The following is a 20,556-nucleotide window of genomic DNA, read 5'->3' as shown; positions in this document are numbered from 1 at the left end:
TAACCAAAATAATAAACCCCATAATTAAGCAACGCGCGGATGGTACAGGCGCGTGCACCTAGATCTAGGTGCACCTGCACTAAAACGCAGAAAAATAAGAACAAAACGCAAAAACATAAAAAAGCAACAAAAAACATAAAAGAACACAAAAACATAAAAGAAAGAACATCAAGAATTAAACCAAAAGAACAATAAGTAAAACAGGAAAGAACAATAGCATTGAAAACCAAAAAAGGTTAAAACAACAAATAAGTAAAAACACGTAAAAGAACAATAAGTAAAAACACGTAAAAGAACATAAAACACTAAAAAGAAAGAACATCAGCAATTAAACGAAAGAACAAATAGAAAAGAACAATCATATTAAAAACCAAAAAGATTAAAACACGTAAAAGAACATAATACACTAAAATGAGAGAAGATCAGAAAGTAAAGGAAAAGAACAAAAAGAAAAAAAGAAAAACACAAACATATTAAAAACCAGAAAGGTTAAAACAAGGAAAGAACGATTTCTCTGCACTTTTAAAAAGAACATGGCAAATGCAACACCAGACGCACAAAAGAACAAAAGAACCAACGAAAAGAACAACAAAAACGTTAAAAAGTGAAAAAACCGCCAAACAGAAGTTTTTTATTGAAATAATGAACGTGGCAAGAAAAAAAACCGCAAAACAGAAGTTTTCCTATGAAAACATAAAACGTGGCAGTTAATTTCTCTCTCCTCAAAATCTTTTAATAAAAAAAAAATTAAATAAGTTACTTGTCTTTCATTTTGTATTTTAAAAAATTAAAAAATAGATTACTGTTTAAAATAAAAAAAATTAAAAAATATAATTTAAGTAAAAACAGTAATAAAAAACAAATTTAAAAATACTAACAACAGATAATAAAAAGAACACAAAGGAGACTCAAACGAACATCATTTTCTTTACTTATAGGCCAAAAGAACAAAAGAGCGGACGAAAAGAACAACAAAAAAAAAAGGAAGTTTAAATTTGAAAATACTGTAGCAGTTATTTTCTCTCTCTTCAATTTATCATATATAAATACATCATTGAATGCGACATTTATTTTCATTTTCACACTCAACCTACATGCAAAACCTTCACTCACCAACAATCAAAAAAACAGTGCAAAACCTTTCAAATTCTTGCAAATCCGAACTTCCCCAATTTGGAATTCTACTATTTTCACTCTAAAAACTTCCCCAATTTATTTTTTGGAAGTGATAATCTGGTTACAAAAACTTGAACCCTAACAATTGAAAATGGGGAAATCGAAAAAAGGAGAAGAAGTTGATGCGAAATGTTCTATTGAGTAAGAATTCAACTTCATTTTTCTTTTCTATTTCTTGAATTTCAGTTTAATTTTAATTTTTAGAGAATTTCCCATGAATTTTAATTTTCTATAAAATTTCATTTGAAGGGATGATGTTCCTTTGACAACGACTTTATTGAACTTAAGAAACAAAAAGAAGAAAGAGAAAGAAATTACACCAACAATTGATGCGGATTTGTTGGAAGATATCAACAAAGAAATTTCAGAAACGGAAGAAGAAGAAGAGAGCGAGTAAGTGGATTTTTTAAACAAAAACCTTGGTTCATTTACACCTTCTGTTTGTTCTTTTTGTTTTCCTTAATGTTCTAATTACAATAACGAAATCAAATACATTTTTTAACGAATTTAAAAGAAGATCTACATTTATGTTTTTTTTAAATGTATTTTAAGTCACTGAATCATACACTTAGAAGAACAATGGTATAGATTTAAAAGAACAACGAATGTTAACTCAAAAGAACAGTGGAAATTTAAATTAAATAAGTAGATCTATGTTCTTTTATTTATTTACTGTCTGTTCTTTTTATTAGCCCTACTGTTTGACGAACAATTCGCCCAGGTTAAAAGAACAACAAATAGACTAAAAAGAACAGTACAATTTTGACGAACTTAAACCTAGATCTATAATTTTGTTCTTATCTATTGAATTTGATCTATGTTCTTTTTTATCTATGTTCTTATCTATAAAAACTTAAAAGAACCAACTGTGCAGGTTTAAAGAACAATCAATGTAGACTCAAAAGAACAACCAATGTACACTCAAAAGAACAGTACAGTATTAATGTAGGCTTAAAAAGAACTATGTATCTAGAAGAAAAGAACAGTCCATGTCTACTTAAAAGATCACTAGGCATTAAAAGAACAATCAATGAAAATTAAAAAGAACAATGTGCTTAGATTTGATGAGATGGTGTTCTTTTTACTTGTTCTTAAATGTATTTAAAAAAAAAAAGAACAATCAATCACGGATAAAAGAACAAACAATCTACATTTAAAAGACAAACCTAAAACTGTTAGCACACAGTAAAAGAACACTTAATAAAAAGAACATAAGAAAAGGAACATATAAGCATACCTTGATCAACAGTTGAACAACATTTATCAACAACATCAACATAAATCCTCAGCAAATGATCACAATCCTCTTGAATTTCATTATCTCCTTCAATTTTCTTTCTACGAAAATTAGCAAATTGTATTTTTTCATCTCCTGAGAATTAGTATTCTGATTAATTCACTAATTCTCAAAAAAACAGGAACAATAATGCGAAAAGTTGGAGAGAAAATAATCGCATTTCACTCTTTCTCTCTCTTAAATTCTCTCTTCTGTTGAGAGAAAATAAAACCTCTCATTTTTCTCTCTCTAAAATGTGTTGCTAAAATTATGAAATGATGAATGAATGAGAATATGGAGGACAAACATTATTTATATATTGTATATGAAAAAATAAAAAAATCAGATGAATAAGATATTGTACAAGGGTGCAGGATGAGAACTGTGCACTTGTTTTTTGTGTTGTTCCTTTTTTCATAATATGTGTTCTTTCCAAAAGCATAGCTGTGTTCTTTTGTACACGACATGTTGTTCTTTTTCCATTACATGTGTTATTTCAAACATTTTTCTGTTGTTCTTTTTTCATAACATGTGTTTTTGGTGTTGTTCTTTTTTTCATGACATATGTTTTTTCATTATAGACTTTCCAAACAAAGGAAAGCATTGCAAGAACAACAGAAGATGGTGCAAGCACTTCAGGAAAAGCTGCTACAACAGGAAAAGCAGCTGGATCTGATTGAACAAAAAAAGAAGGGTGGAGAAGGACAAAAAAATTCCAGCAAAGATCCTGAAAAGCAGGAAGAAACTGAAAAGAAAGAGCATGAAGTAAAAGTGCATGAAGAAGTGAAAGAACCTGAAAAAGAGGAGGCTGAGGTAAAAGTTCCAGAAGAGCTGGATGAACCAGAAAGAAAAGAAAAGAAAACGAACTTAAAAATTACTTTGAGGTATCATCTGTGTTTGTTAATACTATTTCATATTTACATTGTAGTTGTTATTTTCGTTTCTTAAACATACTTTTGAATTTATGTTTTTACTAGAAAGAAAAAAGACGGAGAAGAAGCTGGTGAGGAACCTGAAAAAGCAAAGGGGAAGTCTAGGAAATCAATACCAAACAGGAAAAGGACAAGGTAACTTACATAAATGGTGTTCTTTTTATTTTCTGTGTTTTACTTTTTTTTTACTACTTATGTTCTATTATTTTGGTCAACAGAAGTCAATTGCTGAAAGAAGAATTTCCCGATCTTATCAAAGAGGTAAAGCAGGAATTGGAAGAGGCACATAAGAAGAAGAGCTTGTTGCCTGCTGAGAAAATTTCAACAAAAAAAGTTGCACCAAATGCTAAGAAGGGGAATGGAGTTACTTTGAAAAAGACTGCAGCACTTAAGGTAAACTTCACATTACCCTTTTTGTATATCTTTTTATTTACCTTAATGTTATATTATAATAGAGATAAATGCTGTGTTTTAAATAAAGAATGTTCTTTTTTTCCTGTCTTGTGTTCTTTACATCATCATTTATGTTCTTTTTTCATTCAGAGGGGTAGCAAAGTTAATCAGATAGTTGTGAGGGAGGTTTATGAAGACGAGGAAGATGAAGAAGGAGGTGAAGAAGAAGGTGAAGAAGTAGAAGAGGAAAGTGAACCCTTAATGAAGAAGGGGAAAAAAGTAGTTGAGAAGGTCAAAAATTTTCTTAAGTTATTTGTTCTTTTTCTTCCATATAATGTTCTTTTACTCCCTGACTAATGTTCTTTATATTTTTTCTTTTTTCCAGAGAGCAACAAGAAGTAAACAAATTGTTGTTTCTGATGAGGTCATGGAGGTGGTGGATGATGAGAAACCAAAATCTTTGGTTGTTGCCAAACCAAAATATGAAGAAAGGAAACTAAATCTAAGGCAAACTCCGCAATTGATGATGCGATTCTTGAGGGGAATTGCATCTAATGAACCACATGATATAAGAAAACAACAAGCCATCGTGGAGTTAGGCTTTGGATCTCTTCTGCAACTTGACATCCCACAAAACGAAAATCCATTCCCGTACGAGTTGGTTAGGAATTTCAACTCGTCCGACCGGTCCTTGCATCTACCAAAGTCTTCCCTTGATATTACTGTAGAGGATGTATACCTGGTGTACGGTATACCTATTGGAGAAGCTCCGGTCGTGGAATGGACTGATGAACAAGATCCTGAAGTGTTGAGGGTTTTTGCTGAATTTTGGGCATACTGGAAAGTGAAGTCTGGATGCCCAAAATTGAAAGAAATGGTTGAAAAACTGATCAAAGATGAGACTCCAGTTGATGATAACTGGAAGAGATCTTTCCTAGTGGTTGCAGTTAACACCTGCATTAAATCCACTACTAATTTATCGGTATACATCAAAATTCCTTTGTTTCTCATTAATGTTATTTTATTTCTCATTAATGTTCTTTTGTTTGCGTATTATGTTCTTTTAAATGTTTATTAATATTTTTATTGTTCTTTTATTTGTTTGTCGAATTCCATGTTCTTTCTTTCTCTTTCACTGTTCTTTTATTCTGTATGATATTCCATGTTCTTTCTTACATCAAAATTCCTTTGTTTCTCATTAATGTTCTTTTATTTCTCATTAATGTTCTTTTGTTTGCGTATTATGTTCTTTTAAATATTTCTCACTGTTCTTTTATTCTGTATGATATTCCATGTTCTTTCTTACATCAAAATTCCTTTGTTTCTCATTAATGTTCTTTTATTTCTCATTAATGTTCTTTTGTTTGCGTATTATGTTCTTTTAAATGTTTATTAATATTTATTGTTCTTTTATTTGTTTGTCGAATTCCATGTTCTTTCTTTCTCTTTCACTGTCCTATTGTTGTACTTTCCTTTATATGAATGTTAGTTGTGTTCTTTTCAGTTGTATTCAATATTCTTTTGCTCTTCTTTCATTGTTCTTTTCATTCTCTCCAATGTTCCTTTATTTTCTATTGAATGTTCTATTTTCTTATTCTATTTAAAATCATAATTAATGTTCTTTTCTTTTATATTTTTCTGTTTCAAAAGCCAAACTTCAGATTCCTAGCAAGCACTGTTGACTTGGAGCAAGTGAGGAATCTAAATTGGTGCCAGTATGCATACACCAGCCTTCTTGGGGCAGCTATGTACTGGAATGTGGACCGTAGCAGATGGTTTGCTGGTCCACTACCATTTCTAATGGTAAATTTCAATCATTAAGCTAGCATTTCCCTTTGTTATATATATTACTTTCATCTTCTTCTTTCACCTAACTAACAATAAATTATGTTGTTATTGTTAAATTAGGTATGTTATTTCGATCGGGTGCAGATCATGGAAGAGTACCCTCCAAGGAACTTCCCCCTAATTTCTTGCTGGACAAGAGATATGATAAGCAGCAGGGTACGCAATGACAATGCTACAGGCTTCGGACATGGCTTGATTCTGGACAGAATTCAAGGTCCACCTGAGCTACAACTGTACAGGGAGGAGATGGAGCTGCTCAAACAGCAAAAAGCACTCAGTGAACAACCACCACCACTTCTTCTTCAACACCCACAACAACAACAGCAGCAACATGATGAACAACCATCGCAGCAACCACTGCACCAACCACAACAGCAACATCAACACCAAGAGCCTAACTGGTCCACAAATGATGTGCCCAGAGAACATCAAGGTGCACCAGTGACTCAACTCGGGGATGACAAAGATTTGCCAGAGCAACAGGCAGACCCCAGTGAGAAAGCAAAAGTCCCTTCTACAATTGAGGTAAAAATTAAATTCACTCAACAAAACCATTGCATTTATTTTTTCAACGTTTTTGTTGTAATGTTCTTTTTCCTCCAACAAATGTTCTTTTACGTACTCAATATAATCTTTTTTCCTACCATGTTTTTTGCTTTCTGTGTTTATGTTCTTTTTATCAAAAACTAGTTCTTTACGTTCTTTTACATGTTCTTTTAAATGTTTATTCATGTTATTTAAGCATGTTCTTTTTTCTTAAAAAGATGTTCTTTTATATGTTTAAGCATGTTATTTACATGTTCATTTATCTCTTTAACATGTTCTTTCGATCTTTAACAATGTTTCTAAGCTCTACTTGAATGTTCTTTTAGGAATCTCTCTTGTTCTTTTTTCCATTCGAATGTTCTTTTTATTTATCCAGTCCTTATTGTTGTTATTGTTAAACAGGAATTCCATGCTGAATTCACTAAAACCACTACTGAACTCAGTAGTGTCATGAACAAGTTCAACGACTTATTGTCGTTGTCCAGAAAGTTCTTTGACACTACTATTGATGTCAAAAAAAGTCTGCCATTCAATATGGCAAAAATGTGGTCAACATGCTCTGGAACTGAAATTCCAGTTACTTTTGAGAAGGGCAACTCTACAGAAGAGCGGCAAGAAGGAAGGAATACTGAGGAGATTGGTTCAATCCTCAGTCAAGATAAAGAATTTTTCAGTTCAGACTACTTCACAATACTATTTGAGGAAGCAGTACGAAAGGCAACAGAAGGAAATGAAAGAAAGGAAATCGAGGAATCTGAGGATGTTCCATTTGATTTGCCACCATTTTTAACACCTCCGATCATGCCTTCCCAGCCTAATGTATTTGCTGATTTGACATTGAAGCTTGGAATGGTTTCCGATTCAAATCCTCCTCCTCAGGCACACGACTTTGAAGAGGAAATGAGATTAGAAGCAATCTTGGCAAACAAAACTTTGACTGAACGTGATTTGGAGACAATTTCAGGGGACAACAAAGATGAAGCTGAAAAACAACAGCCACCTACAGAAAAAACTGAGTATGCATTCTTTTAAAACAGTTCACATACACATGTATAATAAATATGTGACTGTTTCTTTCATTATTCACAATGTTCTTTTATAAACAATTATTTGTTTTTTTATTCGTTTGATTTGTTCTTTTTATTAATTCTCTGTCTTTATACAATTATTTAATGGATCTTTTGTTTCTTTTATTCGGAATGTTCCTTTCATATATTTCTTTATGTTCTTTCTATATTTACTTTAATATCTTCCTACTTTTAATATTAACTTATATGTTCTTTTTCATTGCACTTTTGTTCTTTAATTCTTCTCATTGTGTTCTTTGTTCCTCCTCACATGTTTTTTTTTTTTTTGTTTGTAATACACAGAGAACCTGAAAATGTGAGATCAGATATGGAAGGTTTAATCCAAGGAGCTGAAGATGGAAAACCAATGTCTCCAACCGTTAGAACTGAAGACTCCGAGTTTCAGACTATGGAAGGTTTAATCAAAGGAGCTGAAGATGGAAACCCCATGTCTCCAACTGTTAGAACTGAAGAATCCGAGTTTAAGACTCCAACTGCCGCTGAGTCGCAGACTGAAATGGAAACTCCATCAATATTCCTGAAGTAAGACTACTGTATTTTATTAAAATATAATTTTCATAATCTTCAATTTAATGTTCTTTTCTTTCTCGCTTTTGTTCTTTTTATTTATAGTAATATATTCTTTTCTTTCCACTCTTTTAGCACTCCAAGTGCGGTGTACTCGCAACCAGAAAATGCACCTACATCTATGAACATAGAGTATGACTACTGCATTTTATTTTATAAGTTATTTTTCGTTTATTATTACAAGTTATTTTTCATTATCATTTATAAAATGTTCTTTTCTTTTCACTTTGTTGTTCTTTTTATTGTTAGTCTGAATTCGTTTTTCCCTCTAATATGTTCTTTTTACTTTATAATGTCTTTGTTTTCATAAGTAAGGAAGAGGATCCAGATAACGTACAAGTACCTAAACTTGTTAAGAGAAAGAAAAATGTTCCCCTCAAGTTACTGTCACCCTTCTTAACTCAGTATTCACACCTACTGGTTGGGGAAGAACAGTTGAATCAAAAGGAAAAGGACATGCGATGCGTACTGGATTATGCCTTTGGAAAGGGAAGCCCAACGTAAGAATTTTATACTATTACAAGTATTTGAATGTAGATGTTCTTTTTGTACATGTTCTTATGGAAATTTTATTTTCATTCTTATAACAGTCAGGTGTTGTACACTGATGATTGGAATATAGTTACCAGAGAAGAGTTTCAAACCCTAGGTATATATTTAATTATTGGAATTTAAAATGTTCTTTTAAATGCTGTTGATGTTCCTTTTACTCATATTTTTGTTCTTTTCCTTTAAAACAGCTCCCAATGTGTGGGTGATGAATAATGTTATTGACACTTTTGCAAGAATACTGAATGATGATCCAGATCAAAGTGTCAAGAGTAACTTGAAGTTCTATTTCTCTACAATCCCTTTCGTAAGTTTTAATATCACTAAAAAATCATATTTTCGTACTTCTTCAGTTATTTTTATTATATAACATATATTTAATTTTTTTTTTTCGGTGCAGAATATGCTCTGCCAGAATGAACCGTATGGTGGATCACAGGATAGTCAAGCAACCGAAGGCAAACGCTTAGAAAATTTTATTTTAAGTGTACGCCATGAGTATGTAACTGCTGGTGTGAAGTCTTTGAAGGGATTCCATCTGGTAAAATTATAAAATTGTTCTTTTCTTTTTTACATATGTTCGTTTTCCTTTGTTTAATGTTCTTTTCTCTGCTTGTAGTTGTTCTTTCCAGTCTGGTCTGGTGATCATTTTTATCTCATTGTAATCAACCAAAAGGCGAAGAAGGTGGAGATCATTGACAATCTCTCCTTACCTGAAGGAATTACATATGATGATAAATATAAAACATTTGCAGAAAGAACTGTAAGTCTATTTGAAGAATTTCCTCTTATATATTTTATTTGTTCTTTCCTTTGTTGTTCTTTATTCTTTTACTAAATTAAATGTTCTTTTTTCCTTCCTTTGTTGTTCTTTGTTTCTTTGTTGTTCTTTGTTCTTTGTTCTTTTACTAAGTTAAATGTTCTTTTTATTTCAGTTTGAAGCATGGACAATATTTTCTGAACAAGAAGGACATCCTTTGCGGAAGGCACAGATTTCAGCATATGAAATTGTGTTGCTTGAAATGCCATGGAAGAACAGAACAAACAAGACTGATTGTGGGGTATATGCAATGAGGCATATGGAGACCTACAAAGGCAACCAGACTTGGAATTGTGGCTTCAAAAACACAGATGAAGATGTAAGTAAATTTTGAATATATGTACGTATATTATTTTAATATATAATCTTTTATTAATGTACTATTTTATGTTTTCAGAAAGACTTTATTTGCAAGCTGAGAATGCGGTACGGTACTGAAATCTTATTATCCGTTCTGAACAAAAGGCATGAGCTAATGTATCTGGCATTGAAGAGAGCTAATCAAATTGAATAGTTGGTTGTTTTCATGAAGGCAGAATAATAGTTACCTTTTATTAGAAGTATGCTTTAAAAAACAATGGTATATTTTGTAGATATGGTTATTGCTGGAGTTATGGGTTGTTCTTTTAAACATGTGTCGTGTTCTTTTGGAAACAATTAGATGTTCTAGTAGTTGCAGATAAGTAGTTTGGATATTTTAAACAAGTATTTCAATTAAAGGTTCAAGTTCTTTTCAATCCCAGACCATGTTCTTCTATATCATGGGATATGTTCTTTCCTTTCCAAAATTCTTTTTATTCTCTTTTAGTAAGTTCTTTTCACATTTAAGCATATACTCCTTTATGCAATAATTTTGCAATCCTAATTGCACAAAAATCAAAACAAAAATAAGAATATATACAACTAAAAATTCTCATTTCAAAATATTGATTGAGCGAAACATCAGTAGCCCGTAAAAATATACATCAAAAGAGTAAAAGAACATTATTGAGAATACAAAAACAAATGATTAAAAACACAACAAACTAAAAATAAAAATATTACCAATCGTAAATGAATCTACAAAGGTTGTATGTGTACTCCAAAATAATCATCTGGAACATATGCTTCCAATTGTGAATTTGAAGATGTTGGATGAACCAAAACCCCACCAACATGTAAATTTATGATACACTGAAAAAGAACAAAGAAACAATAAGGAAAAAAAGAACATGATAAAGAAGAAAAAAGAACAAAATAGATAATAAAAAAGAACAGTTCAAAAAAGAACATAATAAACATTAAAAGAACAAATAGATGTTTTTTTTAAAAATGAACTGTTTAGCAAAAGAACATAAACAAAAAGACAAAAGAACATATAGAAAGAAAAACGAACAATGATAAAAAAAAGGAACAAACTAAAGGAATAAAAGAACAAATAGATTATTAAAAAGAACAGAACATAATAAAGTAAACTAAAAGATCATAAACAAAAAGGATAAATAGAACATAAAAATGGAAAAAAGAACAATGATAAACAAAAAGAACATTCCAAAGTAATAAAAGAACAAATGAATGTTTAAAAAGAACAGTTTACCTGATCAGTAGACTGAGTTTCCTCCCTCAAATTATCAACATGTCTTTCTCTTCTCTTGTTCCAACCTTTCAGTTTATTGCGTTTCTTCTCAACAATTCCTTTAGGTCTCACATTCCTCTCATTAGCCTTTTCAGTCCCGTTCTTAATCTTCCTCTTTCGCTTTGGTGGATTTTGAATCATTGTTGGAATGACTTTTTCAGCAATCGGTTCAACAACATCCGGCAAAACTGTGTCTGTTGAAGGCTCAATGACATCAAGTAGAGTTTCTTCTCGCACATACTTGTTTGATACATTACCATCCCCTTCAACACCACCAATATACTCCTTCACTTTGCATGACATATCCAACACACTCAAATCAATAAGCTTCCTTGCAGCCGGACAATGTTGAGCTTCATTTATAACTTTAATGCAATTTCTTATGCTTTGCATCCTCCAAACTGAAGCAGAAACAACACTTACTTCATTATCTCTATCTTCTCCTTCTTCAACAATCATGTTCATAGCCTTTTTGGTCCATCTCTTCATAATGTATTGTTTGGGAATCTCTTCAACATTATGGACAATGAAAACTCGAAGAATATGAGAACAAAGAACTCCTATCTCTCCATATGACTTGCAAGTACAATCAACAACCATCTCTTGCTCATTAAACATCACAACATGTCTAATAAAATCCTTTGTAGGATGCCCAACAATGTACTTAGAAACTGGAAACTCATAGGAAATGCGTTGACACCTCAAACCAATTGCTTTGATGAATCGTTGCTCAAATATCAAATATATTGCAATGGTATACACATCCCGCGCATGCAAACATAACATGTTATCCGCACATGCGTAATATCTATTTCCAATAGAAGAATTATAATCTCCCTTGTTCTCCTTACTTCTCCATTCATCAATTACATCTAAAAAACACTTATAAAAATCACATAAACCATTCGTTTTATGCAACCTCCTAGAAATAGAATGATTTGTCGTTTCACTCCTTTGAGAAGATAAAATACCCCCAGAAAACCACTCTTTGTTATATGCAGGACACCATTTCTCTTTCAAATCATATAACCTCTCTATCCATTTGTGTGTCTTGCAATTGTAATCAGTCATAAGACTACAAAAGAACAAACAAGGAGAACAAAAGAACAATCAGAGACACAAAACGAACATCCTGAGTAAAACAAAGAACAAATGAAGACAAAAAAAGAACAATATACAGTACAATAAAACTTGAAAAGAAAGTACACACAATCACAGTTCAAGAAGTATGGACTCTATTAAACAAAGAAAAGAACATTAAAATACCAGATTAAAAGAACAAGTTTCATCAACCATGAAAAGAACACTATTTAACATTACAAAAAACATGTTGTCGAATGAAAAGAACAAAACAAAATTTTAAATACTAATCAGTCTATTAGCAAAATAATTTTTACCTATTCCAATAATGCTCGAACTCAGCAACTGTGTCAGTATATTTCAAAACATAATCAAACCGACGTTTGAAACCTTCTTTGGCCATAACACCTTTGATGTTTACAACAGCATTTTCCCCAATGTGCCATGTACACAAACGATGCCTCGATTTTGGAAACACTTCCCTAAAAAACCATAAACCAAAAAAATAGATAAAAATATAAACTAAACAGAAAGACAAAAGAAAAAGAACATAAAAAATAGTACAAAAATACAAAAGAACAAAAGTGTTTGATGAACGAACATACAAACAACCTAAAAGAACTTTACCTTATAGCCTTGTCCATGGCAGAAGATTGATCAGTCATGATAGTCACAGGTTGCTTCCCTCCCATTGAAGTCAAAAAAGAATTAAAAAGCCAGTCAAAAGTACCTGCCTTCTCATTCAATATAAAACCCACTCCAAACATGATATTTTGAGTGTGAAGATTCATTCCAACAAAAGGCCCACAAATCATATCGTATTTATTAGTACGATAAGTTGTATCATGAATCAATAAATCACCAAAAGCTTCATAATCAGACCGCATTCTTCCATCTCTCCAAAAAAAATTGATCAACTGATTCTCTTCATTTAATTGAAAATCATAATAAAAATCATGTTCTTTAGCTTGCCTCATAGCGAACCATCTGATCAACTGATTTGAATCACAACCATCCAACTTTTTCTTCTTCTCTGCCAAAACAGCATCATACGCGTCAGGAACAGTGAACCCTAAATTCGCCTCACCACCAACTTCTTTCCTCATAGCTCTAAGAACATCAGCAAGCTTCGTGCCACTACAAGTAAAAGTAGTAAGAAAAGCCAATTGTTCTTTTGAAATGTGCCTATGTGACCTAATAAGGTGTCTCTTATTAGCAGGAACCATTGAATGGTTATGCAGACGGGAATGTTTAGAAAGAACATACACTCCAGTTTTCTTATCAACATCAAACTGAACTGAAGCCTTGCATCCAGTTCTCCTATCAATTTTTTTAAAGGATTTAGGCACAACACCATCTGGATTTTTAAACCCCTCGTATGCACAAACAAAAAACCGTTGTCGAACTATTCTAGTACCACTTCTATACTCCTTTTTACCCTTCCTAGTACCAAAACCATTCCTAAATGCATGACTGTTGTATAACTCATACGCCTCATCATCATCCTTAACTACACTTCCCTCTAATGAAACTGGTTCTTCAAAATCTGCATGACGATAAAAAAGAACACAAAGAACATCATAAGTATGATAAAGGAACAAACACAAGACGTAAACGAACATTGTGATAAACAAGTAAAAGTACAATTCATGTACCTTGGCCAACAACCACATAGGATTCTGGATCCTCATTAGCATCATTTTGTTCTGAATTATTAACTGCATTATTTAATATATCTGGAAATTTATAAATAAAAAAAAATCAGAAAAAGAAAAGAACAAAAGAACTTAAAAGAACAGTAGCCATTAAAAAGAACAATGCACCAAGAGTAAACGAACAATCCATGTAGACTGAAAAGAACACTAGGAATGAAAAGAACAATCAATGAAGAGTTAAAAGAACAATCAATTAGTCAATCAAAAGAACGCATTAAAACTTAAAAGAACAATTTGGGCAGATATAAAAGAACAACCAATAAAGAATAAAAAACAACAGTACCTATTAGAAAAGAACAATGCATCAAGAGTAAATTACACACTCCAACTAGACTGGAAAGAACACTACGCATTAAAAGAACAATCAATAAACAGTTAAAAGAACAATCAGTTTTGTCAATCAAAAGAACACATTAAAACCTAAAAGAACAATATCGGCATAATTATCAACAATCAGTTTTGTCAATCAAAAGAACAATGTAAACTCATAAAAACATAAAAGAACAATCCGTGCAGATATAATAAAAAAACCAATAAAGAATCAAAGGAACAGTAACTATTAAAATGAACAATAAAAATAGAGTAAACGAACACAAAAGGTGACCGAAAGAACACTATGACTTAAAGAACAATCAATGAAGAGTTAAAAGAACAATCAATAAAGAACAATCAGTGTTTATTTGAAAAGCTAAATATAATAAAAAGGAACGTCTCAATACGTATTCTAAACATGTTCATTTGATACTGAAAAATGTTCTTCTGAAATGATACAATGTTCTTTTCTGCAAACAGACAAAATCAACGTATATTCCTTAAATATAATAGTTATTACAGAATCAGTTTCACCACATAAATGAAATAAATGCGAAATCAACGAAAAAACCAATTCGTAACCTTCATTATCAACAATCACCAAAATCAACGAAGAATGAGATTCAAAATTAAATTAATCAAACTAATTACAATCACAAAAAACATAAAAAGTACGATTATTATGAAATCGAAATCATAAAATCAAAGAAAAATGCAACTCGTTATTACAAATTGAAAGAATACCTTCGTAACTCTGATTTTCAGCTGAAGAATTCAGATGACAAGAAGAAGAATCATTCGAAATTGATGTTGAAACAGAGAAATCATGGAATATTTGAGAATTTTCCATCAGTTTCTCTCTCTAAAAAAAATTTATGCACAAATGTAAGCTTTCTCTCTCCTATTCACACTTTTTGAATTCAAAATTATGAAGCCCAGACATATAAAAAGGAGCGAACAACAAAAAAAATCGCGAAAACTAAACAGGGAAGAACATAGCACATGATGTTCTTTTGTATTGTGAGACTTGTTCTTTTTAACTGCAGAATTAATGAAAATACGCGTTTTGTTTTAAAATGTTTGCGTTTTAATCCCGGTGCACCTAGATCTAGGTGCACACGCCTGCACCATCGAAATTGCGATAATTAATCGCTTATTTGTTTTCCCCCAAAGTCATTGTAGATTATCCTGTCCCAGCTCAAATTATTCGGGCTCTATATCCCCTCCCATAAATATCCCCCTAAATCCTCCATAGATTTTCCAATAAACCAGAATTTAATTAAAGTTCGCTGCTGTTTCGTAAGCTTGAAAATTTGTTCGAAAATTACTAGATTTTGTTGAAATTAGGTCAAATTCAGACTTACTGATTCATTTTTTTCTCTTTCTCTTTCCTAAAATTTCAAATTCACACTTAAATTCCCCAAATTCCTTCAAATTTGGTCATAAACCCTAATTTATTGAAATTAGATAAAATTGATTTGCTTCTTTGATTCGTTAGCTATATGTTTCATCAAAAGCTACTGGTATCAATCATTAATTTCCTAAATGTGTCCTTAATTTTGTGTACCGGCACTAATCATTATTTTTACTTGAGATTAGTCTTTGAAGGCTATGGCTAACAATGTCTTTTCAGGCAAGCTAACTGTTCGTCAATGTTATAGCACAAGGGTGGTCGTACTGGATGGGGACTTCAAGTTCGCACAATCATCCTGTATAGCTTATTTATTTGATGTAATGGTGTTACTATAAAATACTTTCATGTTGACAATATATCTTGAAGTTAGATATGTCTTTCTTTATAATCAGTATCTCTTTGATTTTAGTATATTTTCTGAACTTGAAAATTTGGTTTTTTTCATAGGGGAAGAATTCTTGAAGTTTTGAGGAATTGGCTTGAGAGAACGATACAAGTTATAGTTTTGACTGATGGTGAACGAATTTTAAGAGGAATTACTCTTTAGCAGTTTGATGAGTGTTATACTCTTCAGCAGTTTGAAGCAAAGGCAAAGGCTTTTGAGAGGAATTACTTGAAAAATCGGGATAAGAAGGTAGTATCGCTACTCTAGGTTGAGACCCTTTACTGGTAGGAAAATGGGATAGACCCTTTTCAGTAGGGTATGCAAATGATATGCTCGGGTCGAAATTTATGCCGATCAAAGAGGTGAAGCACTCGAGGTTGAGACCCGGATCCGACAGATACTTGCTTTAGCCCACCCATAGTAATTAGTGATTTATATTTTGGAAGTTCGAAAAGAGAGGTGCTAGGGAGCAAGAATGGTAGGGAACAAGTAGAAGAAAAATGGTAGGAGGGAGAGGAGTGCAGAGGAGAAGAGAAACTGTAAAACAAATGAGGAGGAAAGAGAAAGAAAGGACGAAATATAAAGAAAAACAGGAAAAAAACAATTAATTTTACAACAGTAAAATATCACGTAAGACATATCACCGGATACAATAGGTTTATGACTTGTTAGGCCCAATAAAAGTAGTTTGGTCTTAATGATGGGATTACTAAAAAAAATATGTCATAGGTGGGCTTAATGAAAACAAAATGGCTAAAGGTGGATTAATATTACCAAATTTTTGAATTCTATTTGGTGCATTGCAATATATTGTGTTTTGAGTATGCTATAATAAACTTTATCATGCAAGGATTAGCAACTTGTAAAAGTAATGAAATTAGTGACGTGAGACAATTTAGAAAAGATTTAGATCACTTTTCTAATTATATTGACTTAAGGTAGTGTTTGGAAATGGTACTTTCATTTGAAATACTGGATTTCAATTCCAGAAATTGAAATTCAGATATTCAATTCCAGAAATTGAAATTCAGATATTCAATTCCAGAAATTGAAATTCAGATATTCAATTTCAAATAAGGTGTTTGGAAAATTTTAGGAATTTTAATTCTAGAATTTCAAATGATTTTTTTTATAGATATTTCAATTGAGATACATCATCTTCCCGATCTACTCTCTCACTCTCACCACCTCCACCCACCAAAGTTCACAACCCCCGCCAACCACCTCCATACGCCACCTTCAGCCACCAATTTCACCTGAAATTTACTTGCAACAACTATAACAACCATAAATCATTCAATTCAACACCTAAACTTCCCCAAAATAAAAATCACACTCCAGAGTACTACTTCTCTTTCCTCCTGCTCACCTTACATTGTTGAAACCTTCAATATCAATTTCAGTCCAATTCTTCAATCTGTAATTTTTTTTTTATCAAATTGATAAACAAAGATTACCATCTAATTAAAAAGTCGTCTCCTATGATGGCAGTAGCGGAGGAGGAGAAAAGGCGGCGAGGATATATTGATGGTCTACGACGACGGTAGCAATGGAGGGCCGGGGAAGGAAGAGAGAGAATGTGTTAGTTTAGGGGAGAAAGAGAGTATGTGACTGTCTGACTGAGTTTAAGAAGAGGAAGAGTTGCAATATTAGAATTTGAAATGACAAGCATTTTAAAATAATTTCAAATTCTTATTTTGGGTTGTGTTTTACCTAGGGTATGGAATTGGGTCAACCCAATTCCAAATGATTTGTAATTCCAAATAGCTGAATCAGGCCAATTCCATCATTTGAAATGAAATGCCGATATCCAAACATGTCATAATATAACTTGAACGTATAAGAAATAACAAAATAAGTTGTTGCATAATGGTTTCAAGTACTTTATACACGCAATGCATGCCGATATTTTCAAAAATCTGATTGGATATAGGCTCAAGTAATGTTCCAACGTTTTATTAAAAAATTAACAATTTTTGTAAGGGTATTATAGATATCTTACGTGGATACCTAGCTAAGTGCTAAATTACTAAGGGTGCGTTCTATTCAATTCACCTGATTTTCACTTACTTTTCATTAACTTATCTTACTTGGACTTTTTCTTTTTTGAGGAAAATCTATTATCTAAACTTATATGAACTTAACTGAACTTATCAAAACTTATTTTAGTTATAAATTGTACTTGGTCAACCCTTATTTTCCCGAACTTATCTTATCTGAACTTAACTGAACTTATTTGAACTTATTTTACCTCAAATAAGTGGAAATAAGGTGAACATTGAAGGAAATATACCCTTGGTCTAAGTTTGCATTTGATGCATTTAATTCAAAGTCTAATAAATGTGATTCAATATTAAATAAACAAGTTAATTATTCAGTGAGATCAAGTGATCTGAATGTCTAGGTAGAGGTTGTTTCAGCTCAAGGGGAATTAATAAAATTAATGCCACAACTTACTCTAACCGTAGTGGGATCACGCATTTAGGTGAATATAATATTCAGTAAATACTCAAATAATGGGACAATCGGAAATTGTGGATATTGGTTTCAGTGGGGGCTAAACAAACCATCAAAAGGCAAAGACGAGGATATTTGAATGAAATAAGATATTGTCGGAAACGGAAATATGGTTCGTATCTAAAATATTATTGGAAATAGAAATTTTACCACAATCAGAAAAATTACCAGAAACGGAGATATTGTTCGAAATAGAAATATTGTTGCTATCGTAAATATTGCCGGAAACGGAAATATTGTTCGAATCAGAAATATTTCCGAAAATGAAAATATTGCCAGAATCAGAAATATTGTTGGAACGGAAATATTTTTCGAATCGGTAATATTTTTCGAATCAGAAATATTACCGGAATCGGAAATCGAATAGCAAATCGAAAAGTAAACACGAAGCTCGATCTATGAGCTGAAATCACGGGTCGAAGGGTCGCGTACAAAACGACCCATGGAAAGGCAAAAAGGTCAACCAAGCGCCAAAGCATGGGGCAGTGCAAGCCATCCCAACACCCTTGGGCCAACAGCATGGCAGCAACGCCATTTTGCAAGCAAGCAGGCCAGCGTGTCGCGCATGGGCTGCACCTAATGGGCCTTGTGCCTTGGCAGCCACGTCACTTAAGTACCAAGGTAACTTGCTTTGCAAGTTACTTGGGCCACAATCACGACTTTTGTTGGGATTAGGATTCTAAGTATTATATTCCTAATCTAATTAAAGTTACCAGTTTCCTAAATCTACCCTAATTATTATAGTTTCTTAATCCTAATACAATTGGTACTACGGAAAAACAAGGCACTTTTCGACGCTTTTTACGCTTTTTTGGTCATATATCGACGTTATAAACCGTCAAAAATTTGTATATCGACGCTTCAACGAAGCGTCGAAATATTTTACAACGTCGCCATTTGCTCTTTATAGACGCTTTTCTGGGTCACTATTTGCCATATTTCTTCATTTGGTCGAAATATTTCGGCTCTCTATTTGGTCGCTACTTACTCCACTTTTGTGAAACACATATGCAACTTTCGACCCTTTGCTCCGTCATTTCTTGTGTTCACATTTTCGTTCCCCCAAATCTCGACCCTTTTGAGGGTCACAATTTGATACTATATTTTTACCGCCAAACAAAATTTGACCCTTCTAAGCGTCACAAAAAATAAAACCATTGTTCTTCATTCCTTTGCATAATAATAAAATAGTTGTTAATCTAATACCATGATTGCATTTATCTCCAAAAAACTATATTAAGTCAGATATAATTAGCAATAAAACTTTAAATATTAATGTATATACTACGTTATCATAAAACAACGTAATTCATCTAATTCATACTAATTACTGACGATGTACTTCACAAAAAGTGCTAACAATCATCCACACATCAATTTGCATTGTCTACTCAAACTGAAATAAAAGCAACATTTTGAAACAAAAGCAATTTTCTAGAATCATATTTTCTACACTAATCAACATAGTAAAAAATTAAAGAAAAACAACTTCCTAACTAAGAACTAATTTAAGCGAGTAAATCCTAACGTCGTGATAGCTTAGCTTTAACATAACCTGTTGATCCCTTCATATGCGTTTCACCATTACCACTTGGATCACTTGTTGATCCCTTCATCTACGATTTACCATTACCACTTGAATCATCAATAATCTGCACAGAAAAATTAATAATGTCAAATATATTATATTAAATGATTATTTTTAACAGTGCACGTAACAAGAAGACAACAAGTCCAACAATAGTAACCAAAGAAAATTTTCAAACGTATGTTACATCTAACAAGGCCATGTCCACAGACGCCCCATAACACTAGGTTAAGACTGAAGCTACAAAAAGCAATATTTTGACATTTTGACAGAAGGTACTGAACAAATGTATTCAGAAATTTCCATAAGTATGAGATATAATTAAAATGGGCCTAGTTACCTCAAGTCTTTTCAATTTATTTTCTTGTTTACATAAAAGATGTACTTCACACATATCTGTTAGGTTATGATACATATGACATTTACATAGATCATGCGGAAACAACCAGTAACCCAGGAAACATATTATTTACACATAATCATATAGCATAATTAGATGCATACTCTTTGTTGCGTGCCCTCCCTAGCTGCGCCCGAACCGAACAAGAACAAGTCTTTTAGGACTCCAAGTGTCGTCCCTCCGTAGATAGTCCACAGCACGTCCGGATCCGCCTTAAGATTGACCAACTAGAATCGCCCTTAAGGTACTAGAAAATTTCGGCACTTTTGAGCAAGATGTGTGTTTGATTTTCTCTCAAAAAACTCACTTTTGAATACTTTGAAACTTGTGTATAA

At 32.3% G+C, this 20,556-nt stretch overlaps 3 protein-coding genes across 3 annotated transcripts; 2 read left to right on the top strand and 1 right to left on the bottom strand.

Annotated features, from left to right (window-relative positions):
• The first annotated feature begins 1,267 nt into the window (after positions 1 to 1,267).
• Positions 1,268 to 7,785, top strand: LOC110804854 (uncharacterized). Its single transcript, XM_056829670.1, has 11 exons — positions 1,268 to 1,317; positions 1,426 to 1,569; positions 3,034 to 3,336; positions 3,430 to 3,519; positions 3,603 to 3,777; positions 3,928 to 4,068; positions 4,163 to 4,759; positions 5,428 to 5,580; positions 5,686 to 6,150; positions 6,574 to 7,187; positions 7,542 to 7,785. The coding sequence occupies exons 1-11, from the start codon at positions 1,268 to 1,270 to the stop codon at positions 7,783 to 7,785; spliced, it is 2,976 nt and encodes a 991-aa protein (XP_056685648.1).
• Positions 7,786 to 7,932: 147 nt separating this feature from the next.
• Positions 7,933 to 9,485, top strand: LOC130461997 (uncharacterized). Its single transcript, XM_056830327.1, has 5 exons — positions 7,933 to 8,326; positions 8,417 to 8,475; positions 8,567 to 8,682; positions 8,776 to 9,138; positions 9,311 to 9,485. Exons 1-4 carry the CDS (start codon positions 8,100 to 8,102, stop codon positions 8,926 to 8,928), a joined length of 555 nt encoding a protein of 184 aa, XP_056686305.1. The 5' UTR covers positions 7,933 to 8,099; the 3' UTR covers positions 8,929 to 9,138; positions 9,311 to 9,485.
• A 769-nt stretch (positions 9,486 to 10,254) lies between these two features.
• Positions 10,255 to 14,861, bottom strand: LOC130461534 (protein FAR1-RELATED SEQUENCE 5-like). The gene is made up of 6 exons (XM_056829669.1): positions 14,662 to 14,861; positions 13,546 to 13,626; positions 12,518 to 13,436; positions 12,208 to 12,372; positions 10,772 to 11,885; positions 10,255 to 10,368 (listed from the first exon to the last, which is right to left on the bottom strand). Exons 1-6 carry the CDS (start codon positions 14,765 to 14,767, stop codon positions 10,255 to 10,257), a joined length of 2,499 nt encoding a protein of 832 aa, XP_056685647.1. The 5' UTR covers positions 14,768 to 14,861.
• Positions 14,862 to 20,556: the final 5,695 nt, after the last annotated feature.

This window comes from Spinacia oleracea, chromosome 5 (genome assembly GCF_020520425.1).
Source record: "Spinacia oleracea cultivar Varoflay chromosome 5, BTI_SOV_V1, whole genome shotgun sequence".
Classification (NCBI taxonomy): Eukaryota; Viridiplantae; Streptophyta; class Magnoliopsida; order Caryophyllales; family Amaranthaceae; genus Spinacia; species Spinacia oleracea.
Note: the sequence above shows the minus strand (reverse complement) of the source record. Positions and strands in the feature narration are given on the sequence as shown.